Source organism: Falco cherrug, chromosome 7, assembly GCF_023634085.1.
Source record: "Falco cherrug isolate bFalChe1 chromosome 7, bFalChe1.pri, whole genome shotgun sequence".
NCBI lineage: Eukaryota > Metazoa > Chordata > Aves > Falconiformes > Falconidae > Falco > Falco cherrug.
Genome location: NC_073703.1, coordinates 65,445,777 through 65,469,667, shown reverse-complemented (window position 1 = coordinate 65,469,667; position 23,891 = coordinate 65,445,777). Strand labels below are relative to the sequence as shown.

The 23,891-nt window shown below is 46.9% G+C and overlaps 1 protein-coding gene and 1 long non-coding RNA gene across 3 annotated transcripts in view; one reads left to right on the top strand and one right to left on the bottom strand.

Annotated features, from left to right (window-relative positions):
• Window positions 1–18,119, bottom strand: part of LOC114015724 (uncharacterized) — a 31,027-nt gene extending 12,908 nt beyond the window's left edge. Inside the window, exons 1-4 of one of the 2 annotated variants that reach the window (XR_003559806.2) lie at window positions 18,034–18,119; window positions 16,027–16,117; window positions 7,441–7,557; window positions 401–2,636 (exon numbers count right to left, since the gene is read on the bottom strand). This is a non-coding gene — a long non-coding RNA (uncharacterized LOC114015724). Of the gene's footprint in view, window positions 1–400; window positions 2,637–7,440; window positions 7,558–16,026; window positions 16,118–18,033 lie in introns of those variants that run through there. The other variant, XR_003559805.2, reaches the window with a different exon arrangement.
• Window positions 18,120–20,055: 1,936 nt separating this feature from the next.
• The window catches only part of SPTLC2 (serine palmitoyltransferase long chain base subunit 2), a 78,770-nt gene continuing 74,934 nt past the window's right edge, over window positions 20,056–23,891 (top strand). Inside the window, exon 1 of the mRNA XM_055716043.1 lies at window positions 20,056–20,241. Within this exon, the coding sequence (XP_055572018.1) occupies window positions 20,116–20,241 (126 nt within the window). The 5' untranslated portion in view covers window positions 20,056–20,115. The remainder of the gene's footprint in view (window positions 20,242–23,891) is intronic.

The following is a 23,891-nucleotide window of genomic DNA, read 5'->3' as shown; positions in this document are numbered from 1 at the left end:
AAGCAACACCTGCTGCAGTCTTGTGCTCTCCTTTTGCCTGCTTGCACCCACTCAGCTGCAGCAGAAACTGCTCTTCTGAGTGGAATAGGACTTCTTTTTGCATACCTCAAATTTTGGAGAGAAACAAATGGGAACAATATGTACTTGGAATATCTAGTAGCTCCCAGCAGGGTCTCCTGCCCACAGTAAGTACGTGACAGACCTCTATCCCCATTCTTTCAAAACTGCCTCCTCTTAAGTGCCTGCAGATTATGGTCCTCCAGTCCCAAGCTAGCGTCTTTAAGGAACAGAATGACTTGCAAGTAGAAGCAATGAAGTTGTAAATCAAGTACCTGAAAAAAAAATGAATTGGTGACTATCTCTGTCACCCAAAGATAAATATATTGAAACAAACAACAAAAAAAAGCACTAGCTTTTGTGCCAGTTTTCTTTAAGACTCAGACCTTCTTATCTGCTTTTTAATGCAATTTTAATTGTTGGAGTGGAATGCACTGTCCCTGGGGTATTTTGTTGCACTTTCCCAATGAATAAACTGACTTGGTTTTTAAATTAAAGATCTCTATCAGGTTTGGGCTGGCTCTTTTCTTTTTCTCCTTCTTAGTTATTTCTGCATATTGTTAATGCTGCCGCATTCCCTGTACTGTCCCTTCTAGGCTTCTTTTGGATCTCCTGCCTGTGCCAGCTCAGGTGGAGGAGACCTGCATATGTCCGCAGGGCTGCTTTGCTTATGGGTGGTTCAGGGTTTGTTGGGCAGTTCCAGAGAGGTGTTGCCTGCAGTATGAAAGTACGTATGTGGCAGCTTTTCCTCATGGGGAAAGTATGCCTTGTCTACTTATTTCATAGCAGGTAGGTCTGTGTATGTGCACAATTAATTCCTTATACAACACTGCAAAGAGCTCCAGTAATTTAATCTCTAAAATAATCAGTTGTGGGTTTTAATATCTTATTCTATGCCAGAAATGTGTCCTTTCTGTATCCTAGGCCTGGTGTATTTACAGCAGAGCCCTGGGAGAGTGAATACTATAATGCAGGGAGGTTACAACATGAGCAGAAAGGCAAGTTGACTGAGTAAGTCTCAGAAAACAGCAAAGCTCCCTTAGTAGCACCTGTAGGTGGGGAAGGGGAGAGCAATATTTCTTCTCCTGACAGTGAGAAGGCAGACTGTTCTTCGCTCTCAAGAGGGAAGCAAAAATCTGCCAGCTCACTCAGCACTGAAGATGAGAGAAGAGTCATGGATCTAGACGGTCACAAACTAGAGCTGGTTTCCTCATGTTGCAGGCTGAGATTTAAGTCCATCAGTTCCCTACAAATACATAACAAATGACCGCTTGTCATTTATTCCATGATTCAGTTGTTCCTGTGAAGAAGGACAAGAAACCATACTATTTATCCTTTGCAGTTTAAAATTGCAGCAAATGCTGCAAACTACTAACAGCAATTGGTCATGGGAAGTATCCAGTCCATTGGAGCTTTCTGTTTAGATGCAGCTGAGTTGACAATTTGCTGAGTTACTGACTTGCAGTCAAGCTTGTTCTGTAACACCATTGTGAGTGAGACAGCGCTGATCTAGTTCTGTATCAGGCACCCAGAAAATAAAAATTCTATGACCCAGAAATGGGCATATGGGAAATGACCCAGGAAAAAAAAGCGTCATCCATGTACAAAGAGAAACCACTATAAGAAGGGAGAATTTCCTGAAGTGCCAGCCTGGCAGGAGCATTGTTCTGTGACTGCAGAAGAGCAGAGTGCAAATGAGCAAACCACAGAACTTCAGTGGGCTCTGCAAATGGTGCTTCCGGACCATGATTTTGAAGAGGCAGCAACAGCTGCGGGAAGAGGTTGTGAAGGGGGCCGCATCCAGTGATAACGCTCCCTACACTCTTGCTGATGTTCCTCCTAGGACAGAAGGATAGGGAACCATTTACCTACTCTATATAGCACTCAGGCTGTGACGTTGCACCTCACTTGTTTAGGTTTGTGATGATGCAACAGGATTTTTCATAGTATTGATCAAATTTTTGTATCTATAGGTACCACAAATATTTGCTTGTGTTCATATAGGTACGTGCTGAGATAATCTCTGTATGTAGCTTTTAATTCCTCCAGAGGAAAAACACTGTCCAAGGGCCACAAGCACAAAATTGCATCAATGGCACAGGCCGCAGTCTTTTAGGATGTCCTGCTGTGCACAGCTGAGGGGAGGGAAAGAAGAGGTCTCTGGACCAATTCTGCAAGAAAATTAATGTAATGAGTTGATTACAGGAAGATTTAATTCAAAGCCACCTGGAAATGAAGCATGTTGTTTACTACATGTACTCTGTTCATTATGTGATCTATAGATAAAGCTAACTGTCCAACAGAGTTGAAACAATTACTGGGGTTTTTTTATAATCAATAGTAAAGTGAAAATGAAATACCTAGCTAAATCAGAATCAAAGCACAGTGGGATGAATACTGGGTGCAGAAGAGGAAACTACCTGTACAAACAAAAGGGAATACCCAGACAGCAGCACAGTATCTCACTGCCATGGCTGCAGGTCCAGGTTGAAGCTGGCTTGCATTTTGTGGAGTACAGACAAGAGCTTGGATCTGTGTTCATCTATTCGTGTAAGTCATTGTCATTCTTTGCATCACACCTGAAGCAGGGTAGATTTAACATGGAAAACAGACCTGTCAGTGACAGGATTGTCTTCTGCTTAATTAGGATGCAAAATTAATTGAGCTATAATCCAGTGTACTCTAAGCATACTTAAGTTCTGATGAAATCATAAAACTTGCCTGGATCTGAACACATTACCTCAAAAAGTTAACAGAAGTACATGGACTGCAGACTTCAATGATTCAGAAAAATAAGTTGCTGAAGGCCTCAGAAGACCCATATATAAAAGGTCTTTTTTTGGATACTCTGTGCGAAAAGAGACTTTTGAGAGAAAGCCATGCGAGTCATCTGCAGTCTGCTGATGCCTCTGTAAATCCTAATAACCAAAGCTGGTTGAAAACAATCTGTAGCATAACACTATAGATCTGGCACAAGATGTGGCTGACACAAGTTTAGCACAGTACAAAATAAGTTCTGCTATTTATACTTAGCAAATGGTAATCACAAATATCTTAATAAAACCATTTTTCTATACAAAGAATGCAACATTGACTAAGAATATCTTCACATACGCTCTGGTAAAGTTGCAGTGAGATGAAAGTCACCACTGTGCAAGTTACAGCTTAGCTCATACAGCTCTTTCCTTGCATCATCTTCTGATATCTGTAGTCACAGGCCCACAAAAATAGTGGTTGAAGGGACCTCTGGAGTGGCCAGTCCACCCTCCCCCTAGGAACAGTGCTGTTGCCACAAGGCTACACACGCAAGACAGAAACCTTCCCCGATGGGTGTAGAGGAATGAAGCTGGGTTAATTAGCATTGATGATTTACAGCTGTGGGCTGGCTTCAGGGGTGGTGGGTTGGTCAATGTAGATAAGGTGCAGCTGTGGCTGGCCAAGTTAAGTGGTTGAGAGGCAGTGAAGAGGGAGCAACCGAGGAAGGAGCAAGAGGAGAGGGCACACATGCCCTGGATGAGGTGAGACGAGGAGAAGGCAGCAGAGGGACTGTATGAAGAGTGTGCTGGTATGAGATGGTAGAAGACCTTGTTGCAGCTTGGTAGTTTGGAGAGTGCTGTGACAGATGGAGACTCTACCATTTCACTTGGTAACCTGCGCCAGCACTCCTCTGCTTGCATCATGCAGAAATTTTGCCTTATGTCCTGCCCGAGTTTCCCAAAATACAGCTTGTAACCATTCCCTCTGCCTCCTTTTTACCATCTGTTACTAGCAAGAGTTTGGTTCCATTGTCTTTGTAACTCTCCTTCAAATAATTGAAGTCTACAGTTAGACCCACTCCCCCTTTGTCTCCTCTGTGCCACATGAAAGGACCCCAGGAACCACATTTCCCCACAGATCACGTGCCCTGGGCCCCTGACATTGCTCTCTAGCCCTCTTCAGCACCTTTTCCTATTTCAGGTGGTACACTGCTCTCTCTGCTAGTGCTGGTTTCTGTTACAAACAGGATGCCAACAACAAATGGACTACTGAATCCTTGTTCCTAAACCCACTAGACCCACCAGATTCGCTTAAAACCACTGGATCTTAGGCTATGGGGTTATTTTTACGGTTTTTCCTAAATTAAATAACTTTTTCCTTCCCATCTACATCACAATAAAAACAAAAGCAGTAGTTTTGTGAGGTGCAGAGTGAATGTACCATGGCTCCCTATGGATTTATGTTCCTGAAAAATCGTGAGCTCTCACTGAAGCTTTTCTTCCAGCTGAGCATCTATAAGTGATTTTTTCCATGTGATCTCTCCAGTGTTTAATACATGCACGGTGCACCCTTTTCCTGAACTATAGGGTCCCTCTCCACCTACTGACTACCTACTAAGCTTGCAGAAACTTAATTAGCTGTGAAATTTATGCCATCTATCAAATCTAACTGAAATAAACCGACAGGTTTCAAAGTTGCCAGACAGAAATGTGAAGACAGAGAGTTTAACACATGCACAAACCATGAGAAAATAAACCTTACTCCCTTAGGAAGCCAGGCTCAAAAGTCTACTTTCATGCTCTTAACGCAGACTTGTCTGGACTTCTATAGCAGGTCTTGCTCTGAGGGGTTTTGCTCTTGGGGTCCCAGTCAAGAGAAGAACAAACCAGAATACCAGAATAATTTTAGCCCAGTGAGCACCATCCCCATCCAGTTTCTGCTATTTTAAGAGTATGACACCTCTTAGGAGGAGCCAGCTACGCACAGAAACTCCAAACAGGTTAATCAGCTAAATGCTTCTCTCTCCAAGACAGTAAATAAGTGTCTGGAGTACAACAGGAAGCCAGATCTGATTTTTGTTTGCAGCTAGGGCTTGTATTCAGATAGGCATCACAGAAGGCATCCACCACTTCTCTATACCAGGGGAGGGGGGAGAAGGAAGGAGGGGATAAAATCTGGACAAGCCTGCAGTAGCTCTTCCTCTCTGCAGAATACAGGAGATGTTTATTTCTCTGAACAGGGAAAGCTTTAACCTTGCGGAGGCACTTCCCATCTCGTTTTTCCCAAGTCAGTAGAAGTATTCCGTCTCTGACCTTCTCCTATGGTGCTGTTGATGCCCTCTTCAACAAAACACCCACACGTAGGGGACTCTCCCCTGAGCTTCTCTTTCTGTGTCTGCACTCACACATCTTAGCACTGAGGTTGTGCCCTCCTTCACCATCACTCAATGCTCATTTCCTTAACTTGGGTGCTCAGTGCTGCTGGCTGGGCTGAAGGAGGCCACCTGCCCACAATACAGCTTTTCTGTCAAATGTTTCATGAAACAGATGTTTCATGATCTCAAAGCAATTCCAAAAGGTAGGTCAAGATCCTTACCCCCTGAAAGGTCAGAGGCAAGGCCAGTTTACACCAAAATATGGGGAAACAAATAGAAGTAAGGTGAGGTGGCGCTCACACTTACATATTAGGTTTACAGTTGGACTCAATGATCTTAAAAGTCTTTTCCAACCTAAATGATTCTATGAGGTACAACAAAACATTCTCCAGATATTCTTGTTGAGACTATGTATAGACAGCAAAAAGCGAATCAGCCTAGAAGACACACTGCCTCTTTCCTGTCTGATGTTGGGAAGTCAGCACTTTACATTAGCTTTTAGCTTCCTTCCAGGTGAATTTAAAACTCATTCTTATTTACTGAGAAAGGCCAGAAGAATCAATAAAGGCCTTGGCTTTCTAGAGGTGATCATCTCACCAATCATTTCTTCTCTGTTCTGCACTAAGGGCTTAGATAAGGAGAAAGAAAACAAAACCAAAACCTTCTTAACAGAAAGGTTTCTTAATTAGGACGGGGGAAAAATGACTGCAATTTTGCTGTGGCAAATTAAAACCAAAATGAGGTAGCAAAGAGCAGGGTCTGGAAGGGAGGGGGGCAATCAGAGACAGCTATTGATTTTGAAATGATGGAGGAGCCAAAGGAGAGCGCACAGCCTGGGAAGGAGACTCATCTTTCAAAGCACTGTTCTTGCTTAAAAACAATCAGTCCAGGCAGAGGTGTTGGTTGTTGCTGAAGCTTCAGAGTTAGCTTTGTTTTCAGACAGAATTTAAATTTTGGAAAGACTCACTGGTTCATAAGGGGATGGCTCCTGAGGCAAATCTTGAGATTGTGGAGCTAGGAATCATGGGATGGAGCTGAACAAAGCAAACCTGACTGAAGTATCAGGAAATTCTTAGCAGTAGTGGTAACAGAAAGAGTGTTCAGAAATAGTTTCTTCCAAGGACAAAGAAAAATGTCACTGCTCACAGCCAACGCAGGCAGAGAAAAAAAGGAACAAACCCACACTGAATATGGGGCAAGCACCAAGATCTAACACCCTTCTCACTCCCAGTTGTTGCATAGCATGTCTCATCTTTTCTAGAACAGAGAGAACTGATCTGGCATTGCCTTACCTTGTCCCAGTGGCTGAGATCAAGCTTAGGTACAGCTTTCTGCCACTCCAGGCAGCACACTTTCATATACACTGGCCTTTTCCCCCTTGGCTTTTCAGACGGCACTCCTCTAAGATTAAAGTCAGATGTCAGTCTGACCTTTTGTCAAATACAGCCAGCACCTGAAAAGACTGTCAGAGAACAGCACCAATCTCGTAATGACTGGTTTGAGTTTGTCAGCTTGTTGTCATTGCTGTGATGAAACCTGACTTTCCAAAAGTGCTGGCAGGTGCCTATGATGGGGGGCAGGAAGATTGTAGCTGCAGTACTGCAAATAATCTGCAGCCATTCTAAACCCAGCTGAATGCTGTGTGCAGGTAAGCTCCTTTTCAGCCCAGACAGCAGAAAACATGCCACAGGCCCTTTTAAAGCAAGGGGTTTGTTCCACCACATAGGAGACCTATCTTCTGTTCTTCACACTGGCATTACTCCATCAGATCCTCATCACGATGCTGGTGACAAAGTGGCATCTCTTTTGCTCCCCATAGGACTAGCAGTTTGTTGGAGATAGCATATCCTTGTCCACAATCCATTTCCCCCCCTCTTCCTCTTGCCTCCAAGCAGTGCTAGAACAAGTGCAACAGAAATCTGTCCTTTCCCTGTCACCTCCTCTGTCTTTGTAGCTCAGATGCTGGCATGTCACCTGTTCCCTGCCTGAATCTCAACCGTAGGCAACACATGTAATTAGCTGGCAGAGAGACCTCTTCATCCCCTCCTAATGCCCGATCCGCACGTGTCAACAGCGGGAGCGCACCTCTCCAACAACTGTTTCTGCGGCTGCTCCTGCCATTGACAGCTGCTGCTGGATGTCAAACATGAGTGTAGGGATATGATCTCCTCCAAGCCCTTCCTGAACCACTTCTGTGATTGTGCTCCAGGAGGGATTAGTCTGGCATGCTGGTTTGCTGCTTCAGCACTTACCTGGGCTGAAAGTGGAACCAGCCTGCAGACATCTCCTGGCTTGTACTGGGGTCTTATATAGCAAGGCGTAGTCTTATTACTATCCTTGTCTAATCCACCAGCGCTTCTTCCCTTCTCCTAGGGCAAAATGATAAGGGAGAAATTAAAGGAAAGAAGGATCCCAGGTCAGCAAGCATAAAGAAGTGATGATACGGCATGGTCTTTCTGATCCCCCAGGACCCTCCCCTGTAGCTGCAAGCATCACTGCACACAGTTCTGGAACAGCAGAGGCTGCTCAATTCTGAAGGCTGCAATCCCTGGCTCTACAGATCTTTGATAATTCCTTTCCCTGGAATTCACACAAGGAATGCTGTCTTTTCAGGTGATATGGAACCTACTGAGAAACCATGGGTCCCATCCGGAGAGTAAGTGTGCAGGTACTCAGTGTTTGATTTGTTTAATATTATTTTCTGCAGCAGAAAAGCGGGAGAGCGAGAAACATTAGTCACATACTTGCTTAATTGAGATCTAATAGCCAAGGTCAGCGCTCAGCCAAGAATAGATAGCAGAAGCCTCCCATGATGTATTTTTTCAATGAGCTGTTCATAGCACACAGACTGATCTATTGTCAGTTTTCACTATGAAAAATTTAACTATCTCCTGGAATATGCTCAAATCCATTTTGCATCATTTCCTTGCTTTTTCATTTAAAAATATCTTTCCAATAAGACCTCATGACCGTGCAAATTAGCAGATCTCTGCTGTGTGGAGAGATTGCTTCACCTCCACTGAAGTGCAGCTATTTGTTCTTTTGCCAGCCCTCTGCAAGATGACGATACCTGTTTGTCAGTGTCTCACATGCTTTTCTGTGCTTTAAACAAAAAACTCTTAAAGGGAAAAGATGAGTACTCAAGGGAAGATGCTGCAATGGGCACATCAGTAAGGAGGAACACCGGACCTTTGCCTCGAGCTGTATTCTGCATGTCTGCAATGTTCCAGTGCAGCACAGGTAGGTACCTGCTGGTCTACAGCACCTCTCTGGTCTCCTGTGGCACTTCAACCTACAGGACCCAGCACGACCATCTACTTGGTTCATTCCTTCTAGCTTTTGCGTATGGGTCTGTGCAATGTTCCTCCCCAAACCAAGCATTTCCAAACATTTTAGGCCAGAAAACCTCTCCTCCTCCAAGTTTTCCCCATAGACCACAAAGCAAGCATCTCTCCAAAGCCTTAACTGAGAGCACAGAAGAGATAAAATTTATATGGCCTCACAGATCACTGATCACTAAACCTAGAGAGCTGATGGAAGAAATAAGGCCTCTGAAAATGAAAGGAATAAGGTCTCTGAAGAAGAAGAGAATATGGTCCCCGAGGAACACACCTTAACTCCTGTGGTACCCAAAGGATGCGGCTGTACTTGCTTTGCCAGGGGCCAACGCACAGGACATGATCTGATCCAACTAAGAACAGAAAACATACTCTGTGTGGGCACCAACAGCAAGTGTGAATACACTAGCTGCAAGGGGGCTTTCTGTTCTGGTGCATATCTGCCTTCTGTCTATCTTTGGAGTCTCGCAGTACGTATTACTGGTGAGCTCCAAGCCCCTCGTGGTGCGAGTGTCGAAGTTGTTCACTGTGATGCTCCCCAGACCACCTCTCTTGCAGCATGGGTGCAAGGTCCTCCTACAGACAGCTCCCTGCACATGCACGGTAGAGTACCTAAGAACTGGCAGCTGACTCAGAGTTCACTGCTCCTGAGGGCACTGTGTGGATATACAGTGCAAGAACCATATAGTAATTCAAACCACAGTCCCTCTGTCTTTGCACTGCAGCAGCCACCAGCACAGGACGTGCCCAGACAGTGGCCCCCTTCTGCTGAAAGGTGGAATGTGCGGAAGCCACCACCATATCCCAGTGTATACCACTCTCCCAGTCTGGAGAGAGGACAGCATGGTCCTCACCCATTCTCAAAACAGGGAGGGTGAGTTAGGGGCTTTTAGAACAACTCTCAAACATTACTGCCAGGCATCTGGCCGGGAGAGGAGAGTGTGGTCGCCATGGTAATTCTTCACCTCATTTAACTGCGAAGTAACCTCTTGCATCTTTACATGCAGCCGTTCCCAGCACATCTGCCCTGCACACAGCACAGGCAGCACGCTGCCCAGGGTATCCACATGCAGAGCAACCCCCTGCCTGGAGCCCACACACACACACATCCCCTGCAGTGCAACACTCTTGCCCATATATGATACATAACATGTATGTGCTGAGCAATACACATTCCCCCAGCTCTCTCCACTCGTATCACCTATGCCTGTAGATAACCAGGCAGGCTTACAGCCCTTGCTTCTACAGCTATAGGTCCCTCTGCTGCACAGGCATAAGATGCTTTAGAAGCACAAGATCAACACATGCTCAGCCAGCCATCAAAACACTTACCTGTCCTGTCTCCCCAGCCTTGCCACAACACCTGCCTACAGCTCTTGTACAGTTTATTCTTGGATGCATTTTGGTTTTATGCTGTGGCATGAGCAAGGAATAAATTCAGTTCTGTCCCACTCATTTTCCTCTTTCTGCCTCCGAGGATAAAAAGTCCCCAAGAAGCACATCTATATGACTGTGTGCCTCTCTGCAGAGCCACTCATGGGAAGCTGGTGGTCACATCATTGGGTGCTCCTGACAGGACCCTGCTGTTCACATTTCTGGCAGGTAACTATAGGAAATCAATCTCGGTTTCATTTCTCCTCAAAGCACTCTGTGGGTCCCTGCAGGAGGGCTCTGTTCCCTGCTGATAGCAGGGGAACGGAATTCCAGAACATCAGTGACTGATTTTATAGCATAGCAGGAGCATGGTAGATAGGAGCCGTGAGCTGAGTCCCTGACTCCCCTGCTACACAACAGCCAGGTATCACTTCATATCAAAAGACAAAACTCAGCTCCCACTTACACCACCAGACACGGCCTGGGGACCTCTCTCACTGTCACATCAGGTTCCCTCAGCTCTTCCAGAAGGTGCTGGTGTGAGACCTTAGGTAGTGTTACTAGGATGGGCACAGACCTGCCCTCAGCCAGGCCAGGTGACAAATAGAAACCCCTCAGCCACACGTATGTGACAGCTCCAGCTAACAGGGCCCACAAAAGCCAGCAGGCATAGACTCAGTGGAGCCTCAAGTTCCCATATCTGGTGCAAGTGTCCTTTTCTGCCTTGTGCTGTAGTGAATTTTAACTAGCATGTAGCAAAAGCAGACGGTCAGGGATGGCCCATATTGTGAGGGTGACAGTCACCTGAGTCTGATGGTGTTGCTAACAACCACATCCCACTTGTTACTGCTATATAGCTTGCATGATCTATACACGTGGCCTAACAAATGCTCTGAGAAGTGCTAGAGGCAAAACATCTTTAGAGAGCTGGCAGCAATGCCTGCCCATATCCTTTTGGGCTCATCCTCCTCTTTGTAAACCTTCCAAGCTCACCTTGAAGACCTCAGCTCTCTCTTGAGGACCCCTACCCCTCCTAAAATCACCTCAACATCACCATCCTCAAGCCTGAATGCCCTAATCAGAGTATGATTCAGCTAATACAACCAGTGATCTGATGTACGTGGGCGAGGATACAGCTGAAATGAGATTTGCCCAACTGGCTGCCCAGCATCTCTGGACAAGACAGTCCCTGTTCACCCAGGACTGGTCAGGGTCCCACATCTCATCCTCCCCCATCTCCAGGAAGCAAAAAGCACACACACATGGCAATTCACCTTCCCATCCCCATCATCGCTACCTGCACGCCTGGCTGTGGCTGAGCCCAGGTGCCTTCAGAGACACAGGCCCGGCTTGAAGCCCTGCACAGGAGGTGACCCAGGCAGAGCTGCGTGCAGAGAGCACAACCAACACAGCTGGGCTTGCTCCAGCACGGAGAAACACCTAACGCCTGAGCACACACTTACCTCTTGTGGCCATGCTCGATACAGCAGCCACTCAGGCCGGCAGCATCTTCACTGGAAATGCGATTTTTCTGTGAGTTCTGCCATTTCCCGTAGCTGCCGCTTATGCTTGTCGGGCAGAGACATCTCTCCCCTGCACTTGGGGGGGTGAGCACAGAGCCAGCTTTGCCGCCCCGTTTGCCTGATGCTGATCAACACACACACACTTGGGAGTGGGAAAGACAACTTGAGCGCTCGGCACGTGTCCTGCCCAGGCGTCTTGGATGGAAGGCCAAGTATCCATCTCTGTTCCTGGGGCAGATTTCCCCTATGGTAGGGCACAGCCTCTAACATCTTTCCTTTCCTCAAGTTAAGCATGGCTTTCACTTCCTTGGATTTTGAAGGGAAAGTTTTTATCTACCTAATTAGGGGTAGTTCAGGATTCTGTTCAATTTCTCCCTCAATCCATTGCCCTGTATGGCAAAGCCTCTCCCTCCTCTATCCGAATAATAACATCCTTGCCAAAAGCAGAGGCAGCACGTAGAAGAATGGCTGCAGAAGCGTGGCCTTAGAATCTCTGAAGATCTGCACAATCCAGGCCTGGTATTAGAATAGGCCTGTAATCAGAATTGTGCTGAAGTTGCTGTGCTGAAGTTAACAAGAAAGGTAGCCTTGAGCTATTCGTGAATCCTGAGACCAAGTAATTATGTTGTGCCAACAGGCCGTGGCTGTAACAAGCTACAGCTCCTGGGAAAGCAGGTGCAGGGCCGAGAAAGATAGGGACCGGTATGGGAATATAGGGAGTAACAAACTACAAGGCTGAAGCACAGCAACACAATTAGCTACATGGATAGAATGCTTATTTTAGTCATGATAATTAGGGGTGTGAGAACCGTGCGTGTTTAGAGACTACTAACCAATTATATTTCTGCTTTACGAATATGCATGTGTATCGGTTCTATACAAGTAGTGTTAGAAACTAATAAAGTTGAGCAAGATGCATAACTCATATTGAGCGTCTTCTTGACTCCGGCAAACCCTTCTTCCAACAGCAGCAGCCTTCCATTTTCCTGTACTGACCCTTTTCTCTGGACTGAACTTCAGGTAGCTGATTCTTTCTGTGCTCCCATCACCCCTAATACTAGATCTGTAATTCAAGAGCAGCTACTGCACAGAACAGGTTGTTTCCCCTTACATCTAATCTATGACCACCTTCCCTCAGCCACCAAGTCAGTTCAGTTCACCAGTCCGAAGGAAATCTGGTCAATTTTCCACAGGATAATTTTCTGTTGGATCAGCAAGCTGAACTGACTCACTCTGCAGGTAGAAAGCCGAGCATTAAAAAAAAAAAGCCCCTTTAGCAACATCTTCTGTCAATTTGTCTATCCCCCTTCATCCAGTTTTTCTAAAGAGGAGAGGCACGAGAATGAGAATCTGTAAAACTGTGCTTAGTACCTGAATGGTAACAAACTGCTCCTTCCTCCCTTCTCCAGGCTAAGGTCTGGTCATTGCTCAGGTGCTAGAGTGCTGTCCTCACCATCTCTCCTCTTCTCTACAGCACGCTGCCTTCTCATGTGCCACCTTTGTAACAGCATCAGTAAGGGATGAAATTAAAAGTATCAACAAAGACACACTTTCAAGGGAATGCTGATTTTAGTTCTGTTTTTCACAAAGGACCAAATGAATAAGAAGGAACCTGTCCAGTCTCCGCAGTTGGAGACAATGTTGTCAGAAACAGCAGCAGCAGTTGTGGTCCTCCCTGGAGTTAGCCATAGCAGCCTGATCGCACTCTGCTGGGCTCAGTGCCCTTTACCAGAGCTTCTCAGAGCGCTCTGCGGCAGCTGATAAAGTAAGACCACCCCTGCTTGCCAGGGTACTGGTGGGAGGAGGATTTGGGGTCACTTCCATAGTGCCAAAAGTCATAGGCCCAGATGCTCAAAGGTATTTAAGCACCTAAAAAGAAGTTAGGAATTAAAATATCATGGGGCTCTGGATCCTAATGAGGATGCAGTTATATTGGCATTCAATGTTTCTGCTGATACAGCTGATAGTGCTTGGAAAAGTTCTGCTCAAAAAAGAGCGCTATTCTGCTGACATAAGCTGCCTGCACACAAGGAAGGCTTCACTGGTACAACTCTGCTGCTACAGCGATATCACACGCATTTACATGTAAATTAGGGTTTTGTTTATACCGCACAGATGCAGCCTTTCACTTCATCCTGGATGGGGAGGGGAGAGGGAGGGTAACAGTCTCACTACTCTCATTTTATGGACTAAGAAAGCAAGGCACAAATGAAATTATCTTACTGGCTCAATATCACCCAACATGGGTGACAGAAAAGGCAGAGACCCTGGTCATAGGTTACAGCCACAGGTCTTTCTTCGCTGCTAGAGATAGGGAAACAAATGAGCGAGTCATTAAATAGGAGCCTTATCACATCAACCATGCAAGGTCAAATCCCTGATTTGTTTGAGATGGAGGGGCTAGTAATGAATCCACTAGGGAGCCCTGAACCTGGGGGACTGAGGCCTGTTTAGGTCCACGAAGCACTGTTAGAAAGCAACGGAACTTGAGACCTAAAGAAACTACTACACTACTTCACCACTCGCCAACCTGAGCAGCAATAGGCATGACTGCCAACAAATGTCCATGGAGGATGGACGTGAAACCAACAACATATCACAGGAACCAAGCAGGGGATCAGAAGTTACTGAGATTACCTTGCTTCCAACCACTGTTGCCCAAGTAAATACGCACTAAATGTACTTCCATTCTGCCAATACTCCTGTATCTTGACCACAGACTCTACCAGGCCATACTTCCACTTACAAAAGCCAACATAAGCCAAGAATGATAAAATAACTGGGTGTACCTCAGCTATTCATTCTCAGACCTGCCTCTCCTGCTCTACTAAACCACATATCTGACACGGATACAGGGTGAATTGCACAGGAGGACCAAACTCATCATTTTTGCTAGGAAAGTTTTAACCCATATCACCTTCTCACAGTAGCAAATACAGAGGTTCCTGGAGCTACAGCCTTTGTTTGTCCCACAGTGCCAGTAAGTGACCTGAAAAGACACATCACCACACAGTTCCACTGTGATGGTATAAAGATACATCCAAAACTCAGGCTCCAGATAAAGCAGGTGTGGCCATGGGTTGCGTGAAACATAGTCAAAGCGAGTGGATGTTACTGCCGGCCTTAAGTTAGCTATAAGATACAGTCTAGCTCCATTGCAGAGAAACAGCAGCCTCCATTCCAAAACACTGCCCAAGTCACTGCCCAGAGGAGAGGCAAACATCCAGAAATTTGAAGTGGAGGGTGGGAGGTGGGAATGGTGTGACAAACAGAAACATGACTTTCTGAGTAGTGTTTTGCACAGGAGTCTTGAGGACAGGGAACATGAGGAAAAGCAGACAAAGCATAGAGAAGGCGGCTTCAAACAAACCTAGGGCGATCTTGGGAGTCAGCCCTGACTGAAACATAGACAAAACCAGCTCTTCAGTACTAGCTGAAAGGTGGCTAGAGCCACAAGCAAGGAAATAGCATCCTGCTGCTCAATTCCCTCATACCATTGAAAACATAACCTTATATTTTGGAACTTTAAGAAAAAAGGTAAATACAGTTATCTACCTCTCTCCTAAATGAAGGATTAAATTTTTGGCCAGCTGTATGTATCAAAAGGAGCAACAACTGCAGGAGGTTAAGTCAGTCTGTTATTAATTCCCTGTTCTGCTGGCCAACACCCTGATTCTAGACATATCATCCCACCCTCTCTCACATATCTGTTTTCTTGTGGCTCATCAGACATATTCACACACATCTTTCAGTCCCTGGTATATATATCTCCGGTTACAAACCTTCTGTCCTGACTCTTCTCATCACAAAAAAGTTATGCAAGCCTGGCTGGTTTCTCCAGGCAAACACACCGAACAGCAAACAATTCATCAAGTTTACAAACTGTGGTTCAAATCAGTGCCCAGAGATTGGTTCAGTCAAGGCTTCATTGCAAAAAAAAAAAAAAAAAAAAAAAAAAGCGAGAAAAATAGTCTGAATGGAGTCTTTTCAGCACTGTATAACTTTAGAGGTTATTTCCAAAATAACGTCCTCCGAGCCAGGAAACAGAAGCTGTGGCAAGCCTAGAGCTGTAGCATTCACAGCAGAAAGTGTTAATGTCAGGGAGAGTCTCTCCTGGAGCAGAAACACAATTCTCAACTTAGCTAAACTTAAACCAACCAACTCCGTTCTTTAGAAAGATAAACCTGCCTCCCCTTGCTTCCACCAGAAGGAAGCAATCTGCTGTGGGTGTTCACAGGTTATCAAGATACGCTGAGAACAAATGATGGTCATTTCTACACCAGACTAGCCAACCTTCCAAGCATCACTCTCTTAAGAATTATGCTAAGGCCTCACCAGCTTTCCACAAAATTTAGCTAGGGATTTGATAAATTCTCCTGAGGCACCCTCGTAGCTATCTGCTTTCTTCAAAGGCTAAGAAGTTGCCAAAGAGTTTTCCACACTTCTGCTAATTCTTCTCCTATGCTTCAGAAAGGCATTCTGCCATCAGGCCCAAGCTAAAAACCAAGATTCGCTGCTCCCCCGAGTAATTTCCCAGCACGGTCCCTGCAGTTTACATACTAGGTTGCTATAACTGTGAAAGGGAAACAGAAACAACACTCACCTCACAGCACTGCATTGGTCTGCCCAAACTGCAGCCTTTTCAATTAAACCTTCAGCACTCATTTTGTGCTTACTTCAGCCTGCGCCTGAGACTGAAAATGAAGAGGAAAGGCACATGAAGAATGTAGACTTTTCCCTCTCGGAGCAGCCTGCCTGCTATTAACTGCCTTGAATACAATGGCTGAGCCGCTGCTCATTCTGTCTCTGCACTGCAAATATGAAAGTCAAAGGCTTAAGTTTATTTCTGCCTACAGCTGCCTTGAGACCTTCCATCAAGACTCTCTGCATAGCCGGCATCATTCATGTACCCAAGTTTGTCTCAGTTATCAACTCTCACCTTTCTTGAAGGAAATTCTTCCCCTCAGTCACATCTCAGTGACGACTTCTGATTATCTCCTAAAAGTGCAGAAGGCTCTTGTTCTCTCAGCTCTGCTATGCTTCTCTGTCCCAGTGGTTATCCAATTGTTCCTTCCTGAATTTGCCCTTTTTGCTGTCTCCAAACTTCACAACTCTACTCTGTGATCCCCCAACCTACAGACAGTTAGAAACAGTATCCATTGACTCACATCAGTGATGTAAGCTCTCTGGTGAGATGAGCCTGCTGTGCAGCAATTCCTGCCTGTCTGACTTGTTACTTGTGGTTCACTCTTCCTTTTGAGTCATTAAATTTAGTTTTTCATACAGTTCCTTTGCTTCACTGAGTTAGCTAAGTAAGGATGCTCGCTCTGCCAGCTCATAGGAATAGTATTCTTGAGATCTAAAAGGAAACTAAGAACTGGAATTTGCTGTTCTGAGTTTGTTTGGCTCCTCTGTTTTGCAACTTAGTCCAGAGACACAAGCTGCAGCTGCCAGTGTACACAGGTGTCTTGTGTGTTACACAGAGCCGTATCAGAGCTGTCTGCAAATGTGACTCCAGGAGCTCTGGGGAGTGTGCTTGGTGCTGCCCATGGCAGCCGCTGCACCCTGGGATGGCACCCTCATGCTGGGCCTTGTCTCCACAGACACCCTGGATTCTTCCGTCACTGCAGCTCCAGGGTTAGTGTGGCCTTCCCTGCCCCCTGTGCTGTGCCAGAATTGGCCAGGTGCCCCTCAAACACCAGGTTGTGCTGGCCCCACACCGAGGGCAGGGCAGGTCCTGGCAACACAAGGAGGTCCCATGTGCAGGGGAAGCACTGCAGCCACTGTGTGAGATCTCTGTCCTGCACAAGTTAACCGGTGGGTACCTTGATGTTTTTTCTTCCTGTGTTTCCTAAACCAAAACTGAAACCATTGCATTGTAAGGGTTTGTGCTAGTTGAGTTTAAGGACAGATGAGGTAGCCAGTTTGCAGGTACCTACATGTGGAAGGGGTTTGGGTTCTAATTGAGCAGATAACATGGCAGTGAGATCCCGTGCCTGGCAGGTGAAGCAGCTTATCCTCTCTAGAAGTAAGGCATTAGTAGATGAAACTCCTCCATATGCAGGTGTGCAGGGAATGGAAGGTGTTGCCCTACACACACCCTGTGAGCATAGGCTGGTGGACCATCTGCACCCCATGGCACAAACTGGTCAGGGAGAGGAGACAGGAGGAAAAGGCCAACAGCCAACTATGGCAGCAGGGGAAAAAATCCCACAAAAAAAGTTCTACGTGATGTGGTCCCCTAGTACTTTTCTTTCTTATTTTCTTTTTTCATTATAGTATTTGTTCATTTCCTCATAGATCTCTTCAACAGCCTTCCCCTCCTTATCCAGAAAAAGCTCAGCAGCAAGAGGGGTCCCTGTGCCTCTTCTCCACCAGCATTCCTAATGGCAGCCACACTGAAGCAAGTCCACTTGCACAAGCACTCAAATGCTGAACAGGAGTGTTTGCTGCTTTGATCGTTAGGTCCTTCCTAGCAACACTAGTCTCCCCCATGCTCCCTTCCCGTGACATGAGAGGGGGCACAGCCCATCCTATCTTAGCTGATAGCTCTGTCTCACTGCATACCGAAACCAGATGAAGAAAGAACGCTTCCCAGGCAAGTCCATACCTGCTTCAGTGGCAGTCACGATATGGGAGCGCCCGCAGACAGCATGAAAAGGAACAAGGCCTCACACCCAGCCCATGCTTGTTACCCCTGAGCCTGTGTTTGTATACCTCATTACAACAAGCTCTCTTGTTCAAAGGTCACCCAGAGATATGAAGTGTACTGGATGCATACTGCTGCCTACAAATAGGCTGGAACCAGGCTGTGAAGCTCTCCCAGGTTTTCTTGAGGGGAGAACAATGACTATCTTTCAAAGACACTAATTCACTTTTGTTAGGAACTCTATGATCATATCGAATTTGCAATGAGATTCATGACAGAGGCTCCAAGATGTGACTGTAATACAGAAAAAAAACCTGTCAAGAGTAGCAAATCACAAAGGAAAGGATAAGACCATTCTCTCAAATTCAACTGCTTAAACTTGTTAACTTTCCATTAACTGAGATTTGTTCTCATTGTTTCAAGTTAGATTCTAAGAAACACCGCAGCCCACCCTTATCAATTACGCTGGAGAAATCAAAGGTCATACTCTGCCATCTCTTCAGTATGTAATTAAGCATGTTAGGCTGTTTCCTTTCCACCAGTTAACACTCCTGCAATTCAGAAACCTCTGGATGCCTTCCCCTTCCCAATCCCTCACCAAGATGTATACAAAGTTGTGTAATAGTGCACAAATACAGATGCTTTGTGGTTTGCGGAGCACCTTTCCTCTGGTGTTGCCTGTGCGTTTGGTAACCCAAATGTTGCTAAGGTTGTTAATACCTATCCCTGAACTAAACAGTCTTTATTTTACAGGTCTTTGGATGAAACATGTTATTTCCAAGGCCTGTCAGAAAACACTTAAATTCATAGCCAAATATATGATGATTTTTAAACACTGCCGCAGGCAGAGTTAACAGACTGACAACTTCAGCTGTTAGGGATACTAGCTCAGCAAGGCAGCCATGCATATACCTATCTTTAAGCCCAAATTTAAAACCTGTTGGCTCAAGCTCTGCCTGGAGCTTGTCTGCAGGGTTTCCCATCGGGTCCTTCATTACCCAGGTGGACCTGAGCCAAGATACACCTCTCCCAGGTTGATCCTAGGCAGGAAAGGGCATTACTGTAATTAGCCCTGACCTCGCAAAAAGCCGTTCAGTTTCACCCAGGGGTTCTCCCAGCAGCCTGCGGGGGTTGCTTTGATCTCTCTCGCACAGCCCACCAGGCCACAGCCCCAGGCCTGCGCGGCCCCGGGCACCCCCCCGGGGCCTGAGGGAACCGCTCCACCCGTCAGCTCCCTCATCTCAGAGCAGCAAGGGCAGGCGAGGGGCTCCCCGGCTGCCTCACCCCACCCTGGCCCTCCCAACGCTCCAGCGACTGGGGTGCCGACTGGGGTGCCCGCGGGGAAGAAGGGCCGCCGGCGGTAACAGGAACAGTGCCAGCCCGTACCCCGCCGCGCTGCCCCCTGCGCGTCAGGGATAGCGTTTGCGGATGCAGGGTGTCCCCGCCGGCAGGGCAGGGCAGGGCAGGGCCGGGCAGCCTCACACGGCCAGAGCCCGACCGGGCGCAGCGCACACCCCGCCACCGCCTCACGGCCGCCACCTCACACCCTACCCCACCAGCCCGCCCCGCCACCCAGCCCATTGGCTGCCGCCTCAGCCACCGCCCTGCTCCTCCCTCCTGTCATTGGACAAACCCTGCCATTCACTCGCTCCCCTTCCCTCCACCTCGCTCTGTGATTAGCTAGCTCATCTCGTTCTCCTCGTTCCCGGTTCCATCCCTTTCAAGCGATTGGATAACTTTTACCGTCTGTCTCCACCTCCCTCCGAATTTTACACTTTGCGATTGGGTAAGCCACTTCCTCCATCTCGCTCCCCGCCCATCTGATTGGCATGCGGGACTCTCATTGGGCCTCTGTCTCTCAGCCCCACCCCCTCTTCCCGGCCTGCGCCGCCATCCTCTCACGCGCGCTGATGCGTCACTGCTGAGCCCGTCCCTGAACGTGACGTCTCCGCCGGCGATTGGGGGAGGCGGCGGCTCGCGCTTCCGGTGCGGTGCGGCCGGGCGGGGGCGGCGGAGCGGGTGCAGCGCAGCGGAGCCGGCGGGATGGAGCGGCCCGAGCGGGCTGCGGCGGCGCTGGGAGCTCAGCCCCGCGCCAACGGCTGCAGCGGCGCGGCCCACGGTGGCCTCCGCAACGGCTACGTGCGCGGCCTGCCCGCGCCCGACACCCAGGTGTGAACGGCGGGCGCCCTCCGCCGCGCGAGCGGGGCTGGCAACGGCGGTGGGGGGGAGGGGCAGTAGTTGCTTGTCTCGGGGGCTCCGGTGGCGGGCCAGGGCGTGTGGGGCCGGCCGGCCCCGGTGCTCTCTTCCAGGCGGGCGCCGCCTCGGTGCTTCCGCCCCGCTGCCTCGTCCCTCCGTGCGAGCCCCGGCTGGGCTGCGGAGCCGGGGCAGCCTGCAGCCGCCCCTCAGCCACCCGGCTGGGCGGTGGGGGGCTGCGGCCGACGTTCGTGGGCTGGCGCGGGTCGGGTTTGGGTGCCGGCCCCAGTCCCGGCCCTCAGCCGCGCGGGCAGGGCAGCGCCCGGGTGGTGGGCCTGGCCCGGGGGGGGCTGTTAGTGCCCGGGGGGGGTGGGGTGTCAGCGCCCGGCTGGCGGGCCTGGCCCGTGGTCGCTTGCCAGGCTGGTAACTCCGTGTGAGCCGGCTGGCCCTTGAGTCATTGCTGTAGCTTTACTGCGAGGCTTTTACTAGCAGCACAGCTTTTAAACTTAAACCTCGATATAATACGATAGGTCTGTACGTTAGAAGAAAAGACTTTGGCAGTTTCTCACCGTTGTTTTGTTGTTACAGGCGATGGGGCTATGGGTACAGGTAGCCTTGAGTAGGGAGTTCCCTCTACAGAAGAGTTAAAGGTTGATGCAGCACTTCCCATCTGGCTGCATTAACACCCTGTGATACCAGTGTGTATTTGTGCTTTCAGACTTCCAGTTGTTTCTCTGCAAAACACTAAACTTTTCTGTTACGGTGTAAGGTTCTTAATGGTTCTCGTGAAGGCAGGCCCAGTGGTATGGAGCAGGTTGCGTTTCCTTGGACAGCCAAAGCTGCTTGAGAAGAGACTTCTTCCTCCAATGTCACTCCTCCTGTTGCTCCTTGTTTTCACTCCTGTGCTGCCCATTCTGGGTTTTTTTCAGCGTAGGCATGTGCAGTCACTGCGTGAACCAGAATGAGAACTGATGCAGGGTAAAAGTAAACTTCCCCTTTCTCACCCCCACTCCCGAGTTAACTTTGACCCAGGGTACTTACTGTATTTCTTTCACTAGACGGACACTTACAGTCTTCCTGTGGCACTGGGGAGGTGATAACACAGTTTTGGGAGTGAACAAATGGAGGAAGACAGCGTAATACCTTCGTTTGGCAGCAGTGACAGCTTGTACTGGTTTGGGGACCTATGGCACTGGTAGTTGTGCCTTGCAAACACCAAGCACTGCTGACTATAAAACCATAGGTGTAAATCTTTGCATTAAGACTGAACATGCGTGTTCTATGAGTGTTTCCCCCTCCCCGTGCTTTTTAAAGAAGGTGATCTGAATACAGTTACATTCTTCTGCTCCAGAAGAACAGGAAAGTGTGGTAAAGAAGCTTTTTCCTCAAGGATTTTGTTCAGCTGTGTATATGGAAAACATGGGAGATGCAGCCCGTCAACATCAGGCTCGAGCAGCTTAAAAACCTTGCTGGTTTATGAGATGTTCTATTCAGTTAGTACCTTGCATGTGATACTGTGCTCAAATGTGTCTTGGAAGCCTGAGGCATTTGAGGTAACTATTTCTAAAGGGTGAGGAAGGCTTATTGGGGAAGTGGTCATGTGAAATCTTAGCAAAAAGCCCAAATGTGGCATTGTCAGAGGATGTGAGAAAAGTATAAGGAAGTTTTATATTGTTCTGGCAGCTGCTTGCTGGTCAAGCAGAGATTTATAATTAGAAGTCTTGCATTCTTTTCAGGATAATTTCATGTGGGCCAGATTGCTGACTTTCAAAATGAGAGTCTAAACGTTGGAGCCTGACTGGAAGAAGTGAGTATTTAGGAATACTGGCCTTGTAGAGCTTCCTCATCATCAGTGATCGGAGCTTAGAGCTGCCAAAGATATACTTGCTCATGTGTCACAGGTTTGGCTATTTGATTGGCCTTTTGGTTTTTTGAATTTTGGTTGTTGGGCCTTTACACAGAAGAAGGGATGTTAATGCTTACCACGTGTTGAGTGTCTGTTTGTACTATGTATATACCCATACAGTGCTTGAGAGTGCAGGCGGAGAGGTCTGTGGAATGCAAAGTAAACAAGTACCAAAAAGGAGGCAGCTTACATGTAAGAGTGCAATTCCTACTTAATAGAAAAAAAAACCAGAAAAGTAAGGATGAGTGGAAAAAAAGATGCTATTGCAAGAAGGCCTATGATGGGGTCCTTGAAGAGGCGAGAAGACATCTAGATAAAATGAATACATCAATGGGAAGTGAAGGGGGAAGGAAAGCCATTGGTATAAAGAAGTGTTGTGATCACTGGCAACTTATCTGGAAAAGCCTGGAGCTTTTGAGAGGAGGGCTTAGAGATAGGGTAGTACATCACTGTGCCCTCCTGCAGGGCTTGATAATACAGGAAAGCCTAACCCATTTTTAACAATGTGTAAAAAGGAGTCTGCCCCTACCTAGAACATCTGCTGTGGCAACCTGAGTAAGTTTTGGGGTTTTTTTTGTTTTGTTTTGAGGAGCGAGTGGGCTGGGTTACCCCACAAAGGTAAAAAAAGATTTGTATTAAAGGGTATTATCCTTATGGCACAGAATTCAGGCTTTCCTTACAACTCCCTCCACAGAAAGAGACTGGTATTTGATATAGCACAGGCTCTTTACTGTTATTCCAGCATGAGCAGAAGAGGGTGAAATTGTTCACCTTAATTTTTAAATAGTTTGTATTAATTTGTCTCTTGCTGGGATCTGAACTGCTAATCTTTCCCCTTGATGAGAAGAGAGAGGAACTTGGCTGCCTATTAAGACTGTGCAGTAACTGACCTTGGCTGCCTTGGAAATCAATGGGATATTATCAGTGGCTAGGAAAGTAATAATTTAAAGTTAGGGTTTCAGCATATTAAAAAGGCATTCTGTGGAAATACTAAGGTAAACAACAGCTCTTTTTGTTGCTTTCCTGGGAAATCCTGTGTTAAAATTACTTTGATTCCTAATCTGTTTAGAGATTAAAATTCAGTGAATGCAACAATCTCGCTATAAGCACCTTAAGACAAAGGTGGAAGAACCATCTAGCAATTAAAAACTGTGGGATATTGCAGAAGAATAAGTAACATTTCTGACTTAAGCTAAGGGAGTACGTGGTTAGAAACTATAGTGATCTATGGATGGATTCAAAACTGATTTAATGCTTCAGTGTAATACTGTGCTATGTAAGATGAAAGCCTGACATCTCAAAGGGTATTGTTATGATGTGAGGAAATGAACACAGCCAGCAGAAAGAAAGCAAATCTCAATAAAAGAACAGAGAAGTTACCTTATCAAGTTGTGCACGATTCTACTTTTTATGTCATTCTGGTCTGCTGGAGAGAGTCTAAAGTGAGTTCATAGAAAAAACAGTACTGAGGATCTGTCAGGACACTTGTGGGAATAATAAAGAGTGCAGGGAAAATTGCTTTTTCTTTCTGCAGTGCAGTTTTAAACTGGAATGTATTTCGCCATTGGAGTGTTTTGCTTTGAAGCAAATGGGTAATAGTTTTCTAATACTGCATCTGAAAACTTTTTACTTCCTTAGAAGAGGGAGATTGGGACATATTTAATGTGACAAGATGCCCTTTTTTCCCATGATAACTTATTGGAATCTAGCTATTATTGTA